The following is a 20,116-nucleotide window of genomic DNA, read 5'->3' on the forward strand; positions in this document are numbered from 1 at the left end:
AGGGATACAGCCACAGAGTAGGTCTTATCCGCACGACACAGCCAGAGAGAAGACCGAGCTAGCTACCAGCTGCCTCCCTCATGTCGTGGTGCCGGGAGGAGCCTAATTGATCGTGCAGCTAAGCACATTAAAGATCTTCCCCTATGCAACGTATTGTTACTTTATGAATGATTAGAAAGTATTAGTAAGCAAAGTTGGTGCCTATGTTATTATTTAATAATCAACCCCCAGCTCAGTCTTTAAATGCTCTTTGAGAAACAATAATAGTCTTACGTCTGGCAGGGAAGATACAAACAATTGCTATACGAGATGCCCAACTGTACTACCAGGAAGTTTAATAGCTCAATTTTGACCTCTGGTTTCCACTGGAGAACCCAGGGTCGTAACACTCCTCCCCCCTTCAGAGAAAAAAAAATGTGACTACTAGAATAGTAGTCATATTTTTTTGTAAGAGTATACAGAGAACAAAAAGAAAAACATATGACAAAAACAAAAAATCAATCAAAAGCAATTTCTCTGCAAAAAAAAAATACAAAGGAGTTCTCTGAAAGAGAAAAAAAAAAACATACACAACAAAAATAAAAGAACAGGGAAGTAAATAAATTGGACACGGAATATTTAATGTCACAGGAGAACCTAAAAAAAATTAACTAAAGCATGACGGTTGGTAAATGGCTTTCTGTGGCTCAGATGAATGTTATTCAGGCAACCGGGACAGAGCGTCGGCTATCACGTTGAGTCTGCCCGGTAGGTGGGTAATGGAAAGATTGAAGTCCTGTAGGTACAACGCCCACCTGAGGATGCGTTTATTCTTACCCTTCATCTGAGTCAGGAAGACTAGTGGGTTATGGTCCGTGTACACTTCCACTATATTACCTGTGAGGTAAACTTCGAACTTTTTACATGTTAACACTAGCGCCAACGCCTCTTTTTCTACCACTGAATAATTGCGTTGCGCCTTGTCGAATTTCACAGAGTAATAATATACTGGGTGTTCCACCTGATCATCCCCAGTTTGCAACAACACTGCACCAGCACCCGAGTCAGACGCGTCAACATGAATTTTAAACGGTCGGTCGAACCTTGGACTAGCAAGCACTGGGGCGGAAGCTAAGATCAATTTCAAATTTTTAAATGCCTCTGCACAGTCTGATGACCACTTAAATTTAACGGCTTTCCGCAACAAGTCTGTGAGAGGAGTGGCAACACTGGAAAAGTTCTGACAAAAACGTCGATAGTACGCACACATACCGATAAATCTTTGAACGTCCTTTTTAGACTTTAGTACTGGATACTCTAGAATGGCACTGATTTTATCTTGCCGAGGTAACACTTTTCCTTGGCCCACTTCATAACCGAGGTACGTCACTGTGCCTTGGCCAAAATGACACTTTTTAGCATTTAAGGCAAGATTTGCCCTTTTCAAGATGGCAAACAACTGGCGTAACCTAGCTATGTGGTCAGCCCAATTACTGTCAAACAGCACGATATCATCTAAATACGCCCGACAATTTGGCACCTTAGCGAGTAGAGTTCATGAGTCTCTGGAACGTGGCAGGGGCATTACGCAAGCCGAACGGTAACACTTGATACTCAAAAACACCCTCGGGTGTCACGAACGCGGTGAGCTGTTTAGCACGTTCAGTGAGTGGGATTTGATAATACCCCCTCGAGAGGTCGAATTTCGAAACGTACTTGGCATTTCCCAACTCGTCGATGCAGTCCTCGAGGAGGGGCAGCGGATAGGCATCCACAATGGTCACCTTGTTGAGCTGCCGATAGTCGGTGCATAATCGCCAGGAGCCGTCTGGTTTGGGGACCAAAAGGCAGGGCGAGCACCAAGAGCCCTGGCTCGGCCGGATGAGGCCGTGCTGGAGCAAGAAGTCGACCTCCTTCCGTACGATGGCCTTCTTTTCTGGACTCATCCGATAGGGTTGAAGGCGAATGGGAGTGTAGTCCGTCAATTCGACATCATGGCAAATGGCATCAGTCTGGGTCGGGACATCCCCGAACAGACTGGAGAATTCAGCAACCAACAACTGCACCTCTTCACGTTGGGCCATCTGCAAATGGGACAGTTCCTCCACAGCATTCACAGAACTAGAATTATTGAAAATGAGATTAGTTGGGTCCCCAGAACAATCATCCCCTCTCTCACTGGAAATGGAAACATTGGTTAGTGCAATGGGCCTGGGGCCCTGGAACTTCTTCAGTCGATTTACATGTATGAGCATTACCTGGTTACGTTTGTCAGAGTGCCTCACTTTGTACGTGAGGTCCCCAGTCTTTTCTGTCACAATGTAGGGGCCTTCGTACTTGTGGGACATAGTGTTCCCTAGTCGAGGCTTTAATACCAGGGCAGGGTCGCCAGGCTGAAATACCCGTAACTTAGATTTAGCATCGTTACGTTCTTTCATCTTTTCTTGGGCCTTGCCAAGATACTTAAATGCAGCCGCCTTGCAGTCCTTGAGTCTCTGGTGGTGTTGCGCAAAGAAAGCCGAACCTTCGGATAACGTTACGTTCCCTAACAGATTCTCCTGTAACATTTGCAAGGGTCCACGAACTTTATGGCCAAAGACTAACTCAAAAGGAGAACAGCCCAGTGAACTTTGTAATCCCTCTCTAGCCGCAAACAAAACATACGGTAAATTCTCATCCCAGAAGGTGTGGGAACTCTCGCACGATGTCTTCAACATCTGCTTCAGAGTTAGATGGAAACGTTCAATTACCCCCTGACTCTGTGGATGGTATGGGCTGGAAACCTTATGAGTTATTCCATGTTCCTTACAAAATTGCTCGAAAACATCAGACTTAAAATTAGTACCATTGTCAGTTTGCACGACCCGAGGCAGTCCAAAAGTGGAAAAAAATTGCAACATACGAGCAACAACAGTTTTTGCTCGGATGTTCCTTACAGCAAAAGCCTCTGGGTAACGAGTAGTGATACACATCATCGTGATTAGGTAAATATTACCAGACTTAGTTCTAGGTAATGGTCCAACACAGTCCATTACCACATGAGAAAATGGTTCCTCTGGCACGACAATAGGCCTTAGAGGAGCTTTAGGTGGAGTCTGGTTTGGTTTCCCAACCAGTTGACAAACAATACACGCATTACAAAATTTTGCCACATCGCTTTTCAGCTTGGGCCAGAAAAAATACTTTAAAATTTTGTGATACGTAATATTAATACCTTGATGTCCCCCCATAGGATCATCATGAGCAGCTGCCAAAACTCTTTCTCTATAGCAGGTCGGCAACATAACCTGGTGGACTACCTCCCACTCATTTGACAAGGGAGCACTCTGTGGTCTCCATTTTCTCATCAAAATCCGATCATTGTAGTAGTACCCAGTTGCTGCGTCTACAATTTCCTCCATAGAGACGGCTGTTTCATGACAATCTGCAAGAGTGGGGTCAGCTTTCTGTAACTCACTCAAGGAGGCATCTAGGCCTTGGTCAGATGCCATTGGCCGAGGCTCAACAGTGTTCTCCTCCACCTCCCCACTACTCTCTGTAGGTGGCGGTGGCAGGCTCTCCACAATGTCCTCGGCCACGTCATCGAGTCGGGCAATGAATGTGTCCGCGAGGTCCACTTGGTTTTCACCACTCGGAAAGCTCCTCGTGACCTCGGGATTTACCATCTTGGCAAGCACAGGGCTGCCCTTACATTTAAGTCCCATAGACCTGGTCACCGCGCACGCAGGGTACACAACATTATCCTCTGCGGCGGGTGGATCCAAGCAAACCTTAGGGGTAGGCAACATAATAGGCAGTCTAGAGTCCCCTACCTTATCCCCTGCTAAATCATTACCAACTATTACATCAACATTAGGGAAAGGTAGGTATGAAGTGACTCCGACTGTACAAACACCCTTGTGGAAATCAGATTCCAGGGTAACCTTATGGAGGGGTACTGCCCGAGTATCACTAGTGACACCTTCGACCAGTACCACCTCTCCAGTGTCGAGAGTGCTGGCACCTTGCAACGCACTCTCTAAAATTAAAGTCTGGATGGCACCGGTGTCTCAGAAGATCACCACGTCCTTCCAGGAAGAACCCTCAGACAAAAGTAGTCTCCCTTTCGATAAGAATGGGGTAAGCAAGTCCAACCACTGTGGGTTGGAGGTCTTACTCCCTAACCCTTCTGAAAGCCTCAAGCCCTGTGTCACAACTAGAGCATTGGGTCTTTTTTCAGGGTGCAGTTGCCAACAACGGCTAATAGTGTGGTTTGGACGATTACAGTGACCACAAAAACGTCGGGGAGAAGAGACATTACTAACAGAATTACCCTTCGGTTCACCTTTAGGTGCCGTTGGGCTAGACACTTTAACAGGGTTAGTTATGTCTGAAACAGAAGGTGCATTAGGTAAAGGGTTAGAATGAGCTGGTCTGGACTGGCTGTGGGTATAAGGTTTGCTACTCTGTGGGGTATAATTATTTTTATTGGGCCTTTTGCCCGCCAATTGGTAGTTTTCTGCCAACTTGGCCAAATCCCCTATTTTAGAATTTAACTCTATCCTTCCTTTAATGTACTGTGATACGTTCTCTGGCATAACATCTATAAAATGCTCCATTAAAATTAAGTTCCTGAGAGCCTCGTATGTTTCGGCTTTCGCCGAGCGAATCCATCTATCAAACAATCGAATTTGATCATTCACAAATTCAGTGAGCGGTTGGTTGTGAGTAGGCCTAAGGTTACGGTAAACTTGGCGGTGAGCTTCAGGAGTAATTTCATATGCCCGTAAAATACATTCCCTGACTTTATCATATTCGAAACACTCGTCGTCAGGCATGTTTATAAAAATATCTTGTGCTTTACCCCTAAGTCTTCCCTGTAGGATTTTCACCCACTCTTCCTTTGGCCAGTTCATGGACGTGGCCACTCTCTGAAAATGGTTGAAAAACCTTTCAGGGTCAGACTCGGAAAATTCAGGCAAATTATGCTTTTTCTCATAATGCCTGGGGTTTGAATCCCCGGCAGGTGGAGGTCCAGTGGCATTCACTCTAATTCTAGCCTCCTCGGTTTTGAGTTTTTGCTCCTCTAATTTTATTTTTGCTAACTCTAAAGCTAATTCACTCTCCCTATGAGTTGCACTTTCTGCTTGGCTAGGCTGGCATAAAGGTGTATCACTTGCCAATAGTTCTTCATCAATACAATGTTGTAATATTTCATTCACCAAAGTCCACTTTTTATCTGCGACATTTAATTCTAGGCCAAATTCCTGGCCTAACAATACTAAATTAGACTTTTTAAGTTTCTTTATCTCTACCACTGAAGGCTCCCTTGCCAGGTTCTGCATTTCAGAAGACATCACTAATAATTTTAGCTCCCAGCCAAAGAAAAAATAAAAAAATAAAAATTGGAAAAAAAAACAAAAATTTGCACGGCCCCTAACACAAGGCCACACTAACCTTAATCGTGAAGGGATCCAGTTGGGTGTCCAGTCAGTGCAAGAATGTCCTTTGCTAGATGAGCTGGACCCTAGGCTAGCACACAACCGTTCTGCGGAAATAAAAAATTTTAATTTTGGCACTCAAGAATCCAATTTTTTACACTTATAATGTTCATCCCGGACAGGCCCCCACTTGTTACAACTGATATGAGTGGGGCTTCTATGGGGTACTGGTACTATTAAGGGGTAAAGGTAGTTAGAAGACAAGAGTATCAAATACGGGAGAGCTAAAAGGCCCGGCCCCCAAAATAAACTATCCACAGTAGTGATAACTTGCTACAAGACCATATATGTTAGTCTAAGGGTTGATCACTGCACTCCCACCTTGGAAGAAGAGATACTCTGTAATTCATGTACTTATTTATTAACCCCTTAACAACCCCCCATATACACTCACACCAATAACAATAATAATAATAACTTTACCACACTACCTTACGTTAAAAGCCTTGGTCCACATAGACAGGATACAAGGTTTACACTAATAACAAGCTAGGGTAAAGTACTACTGGATAAGCACTGAAGCTGGATGCAGCTTAGGGTAGTGAGACCATGTGGTACCCTAATACAAAACACAACACTTAGGGTAAACAAAACACTGGCAAATACTAACCCCAGGTCTCACCAATATTTACTACCAGAGTAGGTCCACTTACTGATGCCCCGTACTTAGCTTAAGGATACAGGAACTTCAGGTAAGGGAAATAAGTAAGAGGAGAAGGGAGAAGAGAAGGGATACAGCCACAGAGTAGGTCTTATCCGCACGACACAGCCAGAGAGAAGACCGAGCTAGCCACCAGCTGCCTCCCTCATGTCGTGGTGCCGGGAGGAGCCTAATTGATCGTGCAGCTAAGCACATTAAAGATCTTCCCCTATGCAACGTATTGTTACTTTATGAATGATTAGAAAGTATTAGTAAGCAAAGTTGGTGCCTATGTTATTATTTAATAATCAACCCCCAGCTCAGTCTTTAAATGCTCTTTGAGAAACAATAATAGTCTTACGTCTGGCAGGGAAGATACAAACAATTGCTATACGAGATGCCCAACTGTACTACCAGGAAGTTTAATAGCTCAATTTTGACCTCTGGTTTCCACTGGAGAACCCAGGGTTGTAACAGTTGCAAAGTTACAACACTCAGAACTATTATTTTCATGAAGTGTTTAACGTTGAATCCTTTCACGATATAAATATTTCATTGCTAACATGTCAATTAAAATAATATTTAATCATACATCGATAAAAGATTATAAAAAATATAAAGAAAAAGTTCTTAAATAGATGAACAAAAAGTGATTAAACAAATAAAACGTAATTTAATAAATAAATCAAAAGCGGTTGAATAATTAATGAAGGTGATTAAACAGATAAATATACGTGATTTAATATCTAGGAAAGGCTAATTGGATTAATAAATAATAACAACTGAACAAATAAATATAATGTGATAAAAAGTGAAAAGATAAAACTTGCTAGAATTTATAAATACAAAGTGACTGAATATTTAAAAATTGACTAAATAAAGGAAAATTATTGTTAGATTCAAACTAAAGTATTATCTGGGTAATATAAGGAAAAAAGGAAGCTGAAGTTGTTAAATAAGAATTCGAACTGGTAACCGCGTGAACACCGGGTCCAACTGGTAACCGCGTGAACACCGGGTCCAACTGGTAACCGCGTGAACACCGGGTCCAACTGGTGACCGCGTGAACACCGGGTCCAACTGGTGACCGCGTGAACACCGGGTCCAACTGGTGACCGCGTGAACACCGGGTCCAACTGGTAACCGCGTGAACACCGGGTCCAACTGGTGACCGCGTGAACACCGGGTCCAACTGGTGACCGCGTGAACACCGGGTCCAACTGGTGACCACGTGAACACCGGGTCCAACTGGTGACCGCGTGAACACCGGGTCCAACTGGTAACCGCGTGAACACCGGGTCCAACTGGTAACCGCGTGAACACCGGGTCCAACTGGTAACCGCGTGAACACCGGGTCCAACTGGTGACCGCGTGAACACCGGGTCCAACTGGTAACCGCGTGAACACCGGGTCCAACTGGTGACCGCGTGAACACCGGGTCCAACTGGTAACCGCGTGAACACCGGGTCCAACTGGTGACCGCGTGAACACCGGGTCCAACTGGTAACCGCGTGAACACCGGGTCCAACTGGTGGCCGCGTGAACACCGGGTCCGACCTCCCAGTCTGACCTCGACTCTTCCTGCTTAATGAAGAACTCAACAGTCATACATTCATCCACTTCATCATACATCATCAACTGACTTTTAAGGCATGATGGGAAAAAACAGTAAAGAAAAGACTCTGTGAGGAGTCAGTAAGTAAACTGAAGTGTACACAGTTGAGATTGAAATTGAAATAAGTTTATTGAAGTAAAATATGCACAAAGGGATGAGGTAGCTCAAGCTATTCTCACCCCATTCAGTACAACGTGTTCATACATATATACACACACATCACAAACAATGAATATATTGCCGAACATTCTGAGAGAAAAATATATACATTTTCTCCTTTACACAAGTAGTATGGTATCAGACGTACACACAAATACTTTTATGACTTAGGTATACTGTATAGACAATTTGCAAGAGACATGCAGATAATTCAACAAAAAATTACAGTTGTGGTGCAAAATTCTTATATCTCTCCAGAATATCATCAACCTTCCCGTTGTGATACATCCAGGCTATTTGTTCAGGAACAATCTTTATCTCTGTGTTTCTATATACATTAATCAACAATCAAGAACATAATGGGCAAGGGTGTGAGACCTTAACATACCATACCACAAAGACAGTACCTCTCTCAACCAGTTTAAGATAAAAACTAAACACTACCTAATAAATTCCCTGTAACCTACCTCACTCCTCTATTGTCAACCCATGTCCGTTATTTTCTTTTTTTTTAATCAACACTGTTTGTCAACCTATTGTATTTGTGCTGCTTTTTCAGTCATGTTCCCCCTTTTTTTTTATCTTTATTTGTATTTGTTCTCAACACTTTTTATTCTTTATGCTCAATTAGTATTAAGTTCTAGATATTAATGTTTTTCTTGCCCGAAACGCATTGCGTAATAGTGGCTTTAGGCATTGTATGTATGTACTATGTATGTATGTACATAAATAAATAAATAAATAAATAAATAAATAAATAAATAAATAAATAAATGTTTATTTAGGTAAGGTACATACATACAAGAGATTTTACAAAGATTGATGGATTTATAGATAGAGCTAGTACATACAATGCCTAAAGCCACTATTACGCAAAGCGTTTCGGGCAGGAAAAAACATTAATGACTAAAGCTTAATACTAATTGAGTATAAAGAATAAAATGTGTTGAGAACAAATATAAATAGAGATAGAAGAGGGGGGGAACATGGCTGAAAAAGCAGCACAAATACAATTAGGTAGACAAACAGCGTTGTTTAAAAAAAAAAAAAAAACAGACATGGGTTGACAATAGAGGGGTAAGGTAGGTTACAAGGAATTTATTAGGTAGTGCTTCGTTTTTATCTTAAACTGGTTGAGAGAGGTACAGTCTTTAACATGGTTGGGAAGGTCATTCCACATTCTGGGTCCCTTGATTTGCAGAGCATTTCTAGTTTTATTAAGTCGTACTCTAGGAATATCAAAATTGTATTTATTTCTGGTGTGGTGCTCATGGGTTCTGTTACAACCTTCAATGAAGCTTTTGAGGTCAGGATTGGCATTACAGTTAAGCGTTTTATATATGTATAATACACATGAGAGAATGTGCAGTGACTTAATATCTAACATTCAGAGATTTGAGTAGGGGTACCGAGTGATGTCTGGGGCCAGAGTTGGATATTGTCCTAATAGCAGCTTTGTGTTGAGTAATTAGAGGACGTAAATGATTTTGGGTAGTAGAACCCCAAGCACAAATACCATAGTTGAGATATGGATAGATGAGGGAGTAATAGAGAGTCACCAGGGCAGGGCGGGGTACATAATATCTGATCTTAGAAAGAATGCCAACAGTTTTTGTAACTTTTTTGATATATTTAAAACGTGTCCCTGGAAATTCAGCTTGTGGTCAATGAGAATGCCAAGGAACTTGCCATCTAATTTGTTACAAATTTGGGTATTGTTTATTTTGAGATTTATTTGATTAGAGGATTTATTGCCAAACAGAATATAGAAAGTTTTGTCAATGTTAAGAGTGAGTTTGTTGGCAGTTAGCCAAAGATGGACTATATTTAGCTCAGTATTTACTGTGGCATTTAGAGCAAGGGGGTCAGGACTGGAGTAAATGAAGGTTGTGTCGTCAGCAAAAAGAATTGGTTTGAGGTGTTAGGAAGCATTTGGAAGGTCATTAATGTAGATGAAAAAGAGGAGAGGGCCAAGTATGCTGCCCTGAGGAACATCAATGTTGATGGGTAGGGTGGGAGAAATTGAATTATTCACAGAAACATACTGGAGCCTGTCAGTAAGGTAAGATTTGAGGTATTGCAGGGAATGTCCTCTGACTCCATAATGATGTGATTTAAGAAGAAGGTTTTGGTGGTTGATAGTGTCAAAAGCCTTATGCAGGTCCACAAATAACTCAACTGGGAACTCATTTTTATCAAGAGCTGCATGAATCAAGTTAATCTTACTAATAAGTGCATCTAGTTTACACTTCGTGTCATTATCATGAACACCTATCCCATATTCCCAGTAATATTTGGACACAAGCCTGAGTCGCATGTGCACGGAGTCACTCAAAGCATTTCTCCTTTTACCAGAAGTGAAATAGGTGTTTTGACTCGCATACATGTAGTGTTGCATGGTTTGACTTCCCTCATACATTATACCTCTCCTCTCCTCTCTACTTCTGCCTGTGCCTAAATATTTCTGATTTTGCTTCTTATTTGTCTCATTGTGAATTCACATTCAATGTCAACTTGTGGTTTTGATGTGGCACGTTTGGCCAAGTCATCTGCTACCTCGTTGAGCACTATTGCAACACGAGATGGAATCCACATGAGTTTCACATTGTGACCTTTCAGCTGTATCTCAGTTATCCTTTTCTTAAAATCTTTAACTATGGACATGAAGACTTAATTTGATTCTTTCTCTTTTCTTTCTTCAAAGGATTTCGACTGTTTAAGGAATCAAGTGCTCCTCGGCTATCGACAAATACAAAAACATCTTTGTCGTCTTGACAATGCCAACCTACTTATGAAAAACTCTCCAGACACAAAGCAGAACGCCTTGAAGGACACCAACGTCGCCTATGTCTTCAAATGCCCACTTGGGTACTGTAAGCCCGAAAGAACTCAGTATATAGGGAAGACAACAACGTCTCTTTCCAGGCGATTAACAATGCATAAACAACAGGGCTGCACAAAGAAACATATAATCTCTTTTCACAACTAGACTATCACCAGAGAAATTTGAACAAACAACACAGAAATCATCGATAGATACAGCGATAACAGGAGGCTCGACATCTTCGAGGCACTACACATTAAAAAGTCAACACCAGCAATGAACAGCCAATTAATGCACAACTATATTCTACCCACTTCAAGACTCCGAACCAATATAGAAGCATCAAGAGGAAGTGTGGGCCAATAGGCCCTCTGCAGTTACTTCAATTCTTATGTTCTCATATCCACTTAATACCCATAGTTTCGTGTTTTGTCTTGTGTTTGTCACAAGTTTGTTCACCTCACCCAAAACTGTTGTATCATATCACCTCACCCAAATGCGAGTATAAGAATGGACGAATTTTCGTGTTTACAGGTTACAGTTGTGTGTGTAAACTAAAGTCTTTGAAAATGTAATAAGTTGTTATGAAACATGTTCAGGCGTCACATCAGACTAGAAATAAAAATGAATTTTAGAGAATTGATTTTTCAATTACCATCGACAGTGAAAAGAAACGTAAGAAATATTGAGAAAATTCATGTCAGAATGATTAATCTTACCTTTTTGTCATATTTAACGACATATGTTTACAAGAAAGACTGCTTCCAAAATATACTAATACATAGATTATATATAATAATAATAATAATAATAATTTTTATTTAGGTAAAGGTACATACATAAAGAGATTTTACAAAGTTTGTTGGCTTTATAGATAGAGCTAGTACATACAATGCCTAAAGCCACTATTACGCAAAGCGTTTCGGGCAGGAAAAAACACTAATGACTAAAGCTTAATACTAATGGGTAAAAAGAATAAAATGTGTTGAGTACAAATAAAAATAGAGGTAAAAGAGGGGGGAACATTGTTGAAAAAGTAGCACAAATACAATTACAAATTATTACAGAAAATTACATTCAAACAGCTTTAAATTGAAAAAAAAAAAAAAAAAAAAAAAAAACATACATGGGTTGACAACAGAGGGGTAAGGTATGTTACAGGGAATTTATTAGGTATAGCTTCGTTTTTAATATATATAGACTGTAGAGATTATTATAGCACCTCTGTATAGACCATCATTGCACCTCAGTATATATTATAATAGCACTTCAGTAAAGATTATCATAACACCTCTGTATTGATTAATATAGTACCTCACTATAGATTATTATTAAGTGTAGTGGTGTAGTGGCAAGACACTCGCCTGGCGTTGCGAGCGCTATGTCATGGGTTCGTATCCTGGCCGGGGAGGATTTACTGGGCGCAAATCTTTAACTGTAGCCTCTGTTTAACTCAACAGTAAAATGTGTACTTGGATGAAAAAACGATTCATCGCGGCAGGGATCGTATTCCAGGAACCTGCCCGAAATGCTACGCGTACTAGTGGCTGTACAAGAATGTAACAACTCTTGTATATATCTAAAAAAAAAAAAAAAAGTGCTAATTTTAGAATTAAAATTAGAATTTTAATATATAGTGAATTACTTTGCCTAAATTCATTTATTAGATAATAATAACACATTTTACTATTTAAAAATCCCTTAAGCAGGATCTAAATAACTTTATTTGTATTTTTGGGCTAAATTGAATGCGAATGTCATAATTCTATTCAAAATGACTGCTTACTTGCTGTTACCTCTGTTATATATGACAATAGCATAGATGTCACTAAATGAAAAAAAAAATAAAGACGTAAACTTTTTTGTGCTCATTCCAAGAGTTAATATTTCATTTAACATTATTATTAAACATTTTGTTTTGAAAAATTACTTGTTACCTAGACCGAGTTTGTTACTTGGACTTATTTACGAGATGTTTGGTAGGCTCCAGTGACTGTTTTAGTTGCCAACTTGTTGCAATAACTATTCTATAATTTGACATATTTTAGACGAAACGAACATTGACATTTCTTGATGTGTGTAAAGAGAACATGTGTCTGGTAAAGAAGTTTAGTGTGGGGCAAGTGGTTTGTGGAACAATAAAAGAGCTAAAGAATTGTATTTTTGACGACCCCTTTATCATAAACTGTAGAGGTTCCCAACCTGGGGTTCACAAGCTTGGTTCCCACCCTGGAGTCCACTAGCTTGGTTCCCACCCTGGGGTCCGCAATCTAGGTTCCCAACCTGGGGTCCATGAAGGTAGTACTGGGGGTCCACAACTTGGGGTCTGTGAAGGTAGTACTGGGGATCCATAATATAGGTTTCCAAATGTAGGGAAACTCACATATCATGGGTTTGCTATTTATTTAATTATTAAAAAATTATATTTATTTTATTATTAATTTATTAATATATAGAGTGGACTATATGATCCATATTTATCCCGCTAGTAGTTTCCATTCACAGGCCTGGGGGGCTATTTATATGGTTTGCCAAATCAAAATTAATCAGTTGGTATAGCTTACTGTTAGTCTGTACTTCCATGAACAGTTAAATAACGAGTTCAGGAAGGACTAGCTAGTGTTGTAGTATGTAGTCTGGTTCAAAATAATGGATCCATCAAGATCACATGAGCTCTGGCTACTTGCAGATCAGAAGCTAGATTCATGAAGTTGTTACGCAAGCACTTATGAACCTGTACATCTTTCCTTAATACACACCAAAATCACAATAGCGTGATGCATTATATGAACAAATCCACAAGGGCCGTGACTAGGATTCGAACCTGCATCCGAGAGCATACTAGATGCTGCCTTAATCGACTGAGCTACGACATGGTAAAGTGCTACCATGTCGTAGCTCAGTCGATTAAGGCAGCATCTAGTATGCTCTCGGATGCAGGTTCGAATCCTAGTCACGGCCCTCGTGGATTTGTTCATCTTTCCTCAATCTTTGATGGCTTTAGTTACATTTATTAAACAGTTTACAAGCATGAAAACTTCCCAATCAACTGTTGTTATTGTTATAAACAGCCTCCTTGAGATTCAGAGCACATTAACCATTTAATAATTGTAAACAAAGCCGCCAAAGATTAAGAAAAGATGGACAGGTTCGTAATTGCTTGTATAACTGCTTTACACTGTACACCATAGATTACAATGACAACAATGAATTCACACAAAATACACCATGGAATACAATGACTCTTCTCACACAATACACTATGAAATACAATGATCCTTTTCACATAATACACCATGGAATACAATGACCGAAAACATAGTTGCCAAAACTGTGCTGAATTTCAAAATATACCTCGAAAAGATCATCAAGGCAAATGGAGGGGACAGGGGGAAGAGGGGGGAACTTCAACAAGCCGCTGACTTCCTGTTCTCATCAAAGCCACTAGGGTTAGTGGCCCTCGGGTAAATCAGGTAAATTATAATTCCCAGACAATTACAGCACAACTGATAAAGTTAGGCTAGAGTAATATAAATTTCTGGTAAATTTAGAGTGATATAAATTTCTGGAGTAATATAAATTTAAATTTCATAGTCACTTTACTGACAGTTACAAATACCAGTCTGCCGTCAATAAACCCTCTGGTGAAATATTTATAATCAGGAGTAGAATTCATAAATAGGCCTAAACAAAAAATAAAGAAAGTACATTAGTTTGCATATGAATCTGATGAGAAAATTCCTTGATTAACATACATTTCCCTACCAATCAAATGATCTAATCTTAAGTACGTCTCAGACTGTCTTCTTCACCAACTCCAATGCTAAATAATATTAAAACAAAAATCTCCATAATTTAGCTACAGAGTATATTAAATTTTATATAAATTTCCACACAGAGCAAAAACAAAGCACATTATTATTAACATATATATGAAGAAAAACATTTAAAGCTTTGTTTAATTTTTGCTAAACTAAATAGATATTTCTATACTTATAAACAATTTCGAGTTTTCCTACAGTGACAGCTTCTGTAGTTCTTGCTTGGTCATCTAACTTTCATAAAAGAGCAATATAATAAAATATCTTCAGATTTTTACCTTTCATGGTGAAGTGTTTTCACAAACAAAATATAATTACCTCTGAAGAACATCCAACTGACATTGTGATTAAAGGTAAGTTAATATACCATTATGTGCCTTATTATCCTTCAATATTTTCTTAATTATCTTCCACACTCAAAGTGTTTAGCCTATTATCTGCATGGATCATCTTGTGCCTCTTCATATGTCCAAGCTGACGGAATCTCTTCCCACACTCTGGACACTCATGAGGTTTATCACCTGAATGCACTAACATATGAATCTTCAAATCTCCAAGACGACTGAATTTCTTCCCACACTCTGGACATTCATGAGGTTTGTCACCTGAATGCACTAACATGTGCCTTATTATAGTTCCACGTTCTCTAAATTTTTTGCCACACTCGGCACATTGAAAAGGTCTCTCATCCGCATGCACCATCCTGTGAGTCTTCATATGTCCACGCTCACTGAATCTCTTCCCACACTCTGGACACTCGTGAGGCTTATCACCTGAATGCACTAACATGTGAGTCTTTATATGTCCATGCTGACTGAATTTCTTCCCACACTCTGGACATTCATGAGGTTTCTCACCTGAATGCACTAACATGTGAGTCTTCATACTTCCACCTTGACTGAATCTCTTCCCACACTCTGGACATTCATGAGGTTTGTCACCTGAATGCACTAACATGTGCTTTATTATAGTTCCACGATCTCAAAATTGTTTGCCACACTCGGCACATTGAAAAGGTCTCTCATCCGCATGCACCATCCTGTGAGTCTTCATATGTCCACGCTCACTGAATCTCTTCCCACACTCTGGACACTCGTGAGGTTTATCACCTGAATTTTTTTTTTTTTTTTTTTTTTTTTTGAGATATATACAAGAGTTGTTACATTCTTGTACAGCCACTAGTACGCGTAGCGTTTCGGGCAGGTCCCTGGAATACGATCCCCGCCGCGAAGAATCGTTTTTTCATCCAAGTACACATTTTACTGTTGCGTTAAACAGAGGCTACAGTTAAGGAATTGCGCCCAGTAAATCCTCCCCGGCCAGGATACGAACCCATGACATAGCGCTCGCGGAACGCCAGGCGAGTGTCTTACCACTACACCACGGAGACTGTTAAATGCACTAACATGTGAGTCTTCATATGTCCATGCTGACTGAATTTCACCCCACACTCTGGACATTCATGAGGTTTGTCACCTGAATGCACTAACATGTGCCTTATTATAGTTCCACGTTCTCTAAATTTTTTGCCACACTCGGCACATTGAAAAGGTCTCTCATCCGCATGCACCATCCTGTGACGCTTCATATGTCCAAGACGACTGAATCTCTTCCCACACTCTGGACACGCGTGAGGTTTATCACCTGAATGCACTAACATGTGAGTCTTCACATGTGAAGGACGAGTGAATACCTTCGGACACTGTGGACACTGGTGAGTCTTCATCTTCTTTATGACAGGTGCAGTTTGTGTGAAGGTTTTCTCCCCCGGATGATGGGAGAAGCGTCAAGGCTTGAGTGTTGTTTCTTAGAGTTAGACTTGATGTGAGCACTTGGCGGTCAATGGTGGTGCTTTTTCTTTATGATAGGTGCAGTTTGTGTCAAGGTTTTCCCTTAATGCTCGTGCTGAACATCACCGGCGGGTGCTGCTAAAATGGTGGCGGTTGTTTACCCTCTCATCACCTGAGCGTTCCAATGTTTTTGTCTGGTTACACATATCATTTTTCCTACTTCTTATTTTTGTTTATAAGTGATCATTTGCAATTAACACTTGTATTTTTATTTAAGTTTTTCAATCAAAGAATGTACTTGAAATTGTATCTTTAAACAAAAAGCCACACGATTATACTTTTTGAAGGAAATAGCTCTCCCACAGTTGATGCACTACATGCGCAGAGTTGACCAACAAGTTTTTCATATTCACTTTTATTTATTTATTTATTTATTTATTTATATATATACAAGAAGGTACATTGGGTTTGTGAGAATACATTGGATAGTACAGTATTTACATTCTTGTAAAGCCACTAGTACGCGCAGCGTTTCGGGCAGGTCCTTTATCTAGCAGATAATTTTAAGTAGGTAATTTCTATCAGAATTGATAAATGAAAAAGATACATTGCAAGAGAAAAATGAGATGAGAGAGCTTAGTAAGTATATTAAAGCACATTGTTATATTAAAGCTCTGATTGATTACATTGACAGCTTGATTAGTAATTTAAACAAGATTAATAGACACCATACAGCAGATTGACAGCACATATAAGACAGCAATGATCACAATGGTGAAGATGTTCAGATTGGGTACATAAAGATTGGGAGACTGGGTAGCAAAAGATACAGATAAACAAGATTTATAAACACCATACAGCAGATTGGCAGCACATATAAGAAGACAGTGTAACGGTTCTATTGTTACGTAATGGTATGGTGACAATAAACACAGACACTAAGATACTATATATATATTTGGTCTAATATACAGAAGTACACAGGTGATACTTTGGTGTGAGTTGAGCGCACTGAGCGTCGGTACAGTATCTCGCAAGTGTCTGCTCTAGACCACACTTGAAAGTAGACTCTGGTGAATGTTTGCTATTCTGCTGCTTATATGCTCGGGCAACTCCTCACCGTGTTGCCCGGGCAACGCTTCACCTCATTCATCTCCAAAGGTTGACAGGAATATTAACAATGCATTTGGAGCGAGTATATTATTGGGATAATCTACTCGGTACAGAACTCCCCCTCCCAGGGGATGAAAGGAAAAATACTTGATCAAGGAACTTAGCTGGTCGGTGAATTGTACGCCATGCTCGCGTTACATAACCATCAAAGTTAACATAACCATCAACATAACCGTCGTTACATAACCATCAAAGTTAACTTCCTCCTCTTCGCTGATGTCATCTAACTGGGGTCGTAGGGTGGGAGGTCGCACAGGATCGTCCGTCGTCGTAGGATCAAGTTGTGGTGCGGCTGGTAACTGGGGTTGTAGGGTGGGAGGTCGTACAGGATCGTCCGTTGTCGTAGGTGGCGATGCTGCTGGTAACTGTGGTCGAAAAAGTGAACTGTGTAGTCGGCGGATGTGTCTCTGGATTTAGCAGTGTCGCAGACGTTGAGACGAAGCCTGGAGCAGAGCAGAGAGCTGAGTGAGGCCGGAGTCGTGGAGTTCTATGTGGGAGAGCGTGGCGGCTCGATTGAGAATTGTGAGTGTCTGAACTCGGGGAGCGAGAGCGTGGCGGCTCGATGCGGTCGTAGTCTGCTGTCTGCTCTGTGTCGAAGCTGTAGCGTCTTGGGTTGATTAGGACTGTACACGCCGAGTACTACATTGTTGACTGTGGAAATTGTAGTCTGGTACCAATAAAAGATGTAGGCAGCGTGTGGACAAGCTCGGTGTAGCAGGAGAGAAGAATATGCATAATTGTTGCGTCCTTGGGTCGCTGGTGGAGCATTTAGATCCGGGGCGGATGGGCTCGGGCACCAGGACATTAGGAGGTAATGTAGGCACGTAGTTAGGACAACGAGGTAATCACATCTAGAGCTGAATTGTCCTGAAGGCGACGAAGTGTCGGAAACGCAAGCTGTAAGCCCTGTACTGCGCAAAGGGCTTGAGTCGGCCGAGTATCAAAATGCAGTGAACGTGTAGATGAATCTGATGACAGAGCAGCTGTCGTGGGCGTAGGACAAGCAGGGCCCTGGCAGCGACGGAGAGTCGGCAGGACAAGCTGTAGATCCAACATGATGTAATCATTGATGAGGCTGTCAAATGAGTGAGTAACGATCGTGAAGCAGCAAGCCGTAGTAGATGAAAATGCAGAGATGGACGCGATGAAAATCATAGCTGTGGCGAGGGTGTTGGCAGTGTTCCATCACAGCAAACAGTAGCAGTAGAGGTCCAGTGAGAGTCCATGTTGTAGTCCATCGTGGCTGGGTATCGTGGAAACTCTCCGGGGTCACCAATGTAACGGTTCTATTGTTACGTAATGGTATGGTGACAATAAACAGACACTAAGATACTATATATATATTTGGTCTAATATACAGAAGTACACAGGTGATACTTTGGTGTGAGTTGAGCGCACTGAGCGTCGGTACAGTATCTCGCAAGTGTCTGCTCTAGACCACACTTGAAAGTAGACTCTGGTGAATGTTTGATTGATGATGATTGATGAAGATTAAGCCACCCAAAAGGTGGCACGGGCATGAATAGCCCGTAAGTGGTGGTCCTTTTAAGCCATTACCAGTATCAAGAGCTGATACTGGAGATCTGTGGAGGTGCGAATGCACCTTGCATGACGGGAGATGTCTCCCTTATGAATGTGTTAAGATGAAGATGAAGCAACCCAAAAGGTGGCACGGGCATAAATAGCCCGTAAGTGGTGGCCCTTTTAAGCCATTACCAGTATCAAGAGCTGATACTAGAGATCTGTGGAGGTGCGAATGCACCCTGCATGACGGGAGATGTCTCCCTTATGAATGTGTTAAGATGAAAATGAAGCAACCCAAAAGGTGGCACGGGCATAAATAGCCCGTAAGTGGTGGCCATTTTAAGCCATTACCAGTATCAGGAGCTGATACTGGAGATCTGTGGAGGTGCGAATGCACCCTGCATGACGGGAGATGTCTCCCTTGTGAATGTGTTAAGATGAAGATGAAGCCACCCAAAAGGTGGCACAGGCATGAATAGCTCGTAAGTGGTGGCCCTTTTGAGCCATCACCAGTATCAATAGATGATACTGGAGATCTGTGGAGGTGCGACTGCACCCTGCGTGACGGGAGATGTCTCCCGTGCTGTCAGCATGTGAGCCCTCTGGTGAATGTTTGATTGATTGATTGATGAAGATTAAGCCACCCAAGAGGTGGCACAGGTATGAATAGCCCGTAAGTGGTGGCCCTTTCGAGCCATTACCAGTATCAAAAGATGATACTGGAGATCTGTGGAGGCGCAACTGCACCCTGCGTGACGGGAGATGTCTTCCGGACCAAGTGGTGACCAAATGGACTGACCAAGTGGTGATTGATTGATTGATGAAGATTAAGCCACCCAAGAGGTGGCACGGGCATGAATAGCCCGTAAGTGGTGGCCCTTTCGAGCCATTACCAGTATCAAAAGATGATACTGGAGATCTGTGGAGGCGCAACTGCACCCTGCGTGACGGGAGATGTCTCCCGGACCAAGTGGTGACCAAATGGATGGTTTCTACTGATTGATTGATGAAGATTAAGCCACCCAAAAGGTGGGACAGGCATGAATATCTCGTAAGTGGTGGCCCTTTTGAGCCATTACCAGTATCAAGAGCTGATACTGGAGATCTGTGG

General features: G+C 41.3%; 1 protein-coding gene across 1 annotated transcript; it reads right to left on the reverse strand.

Moving 5' to 3' along the window:
- Window positions 1-3,075: 3,075 nt before the first annotated feature.
- On the reverse strand, window positions 3,076-16,476 carry LOC138361089 (uncharacterized). Its single transcript, XM_069320557.1, has 2 exons — window positions 14,837-16,476; window positions 3,076-5,506 (listed from the first exon to the last, which is right to left on the reverse strand). The coding sequence occupies exons 1-2, from the start codon at window positions 14,847-14,849 to the stop codon at window positions 4,029-4,031; spliced, it is 1,491 nt and encodes a 496-aa protein (XP_069176658.1). The 5' UTR covers window positions 14,850-16,476; the 3' UTR covers window positions 3,076-4,028.
- Window positions 16,477-20,116: the final 3,640 nt, after the last annotated feature.

This window comes from Procambarus clarkii, unplaced genomic scaffold (genome assembly GCF_040958095.1).
Source record: "Procambarus clarkii isolate CNS0578487 unplaced genomic scaffold, FALCON_Pclarkii_2.0 HiC_scaffold_174, whole genome shotgun sequence".
NCBI lineage: Eukaryota > Metazoa > Arthropoda > Malacostraca > Decapoda > Cambaridae > Procambarus > Procambarus clarkii.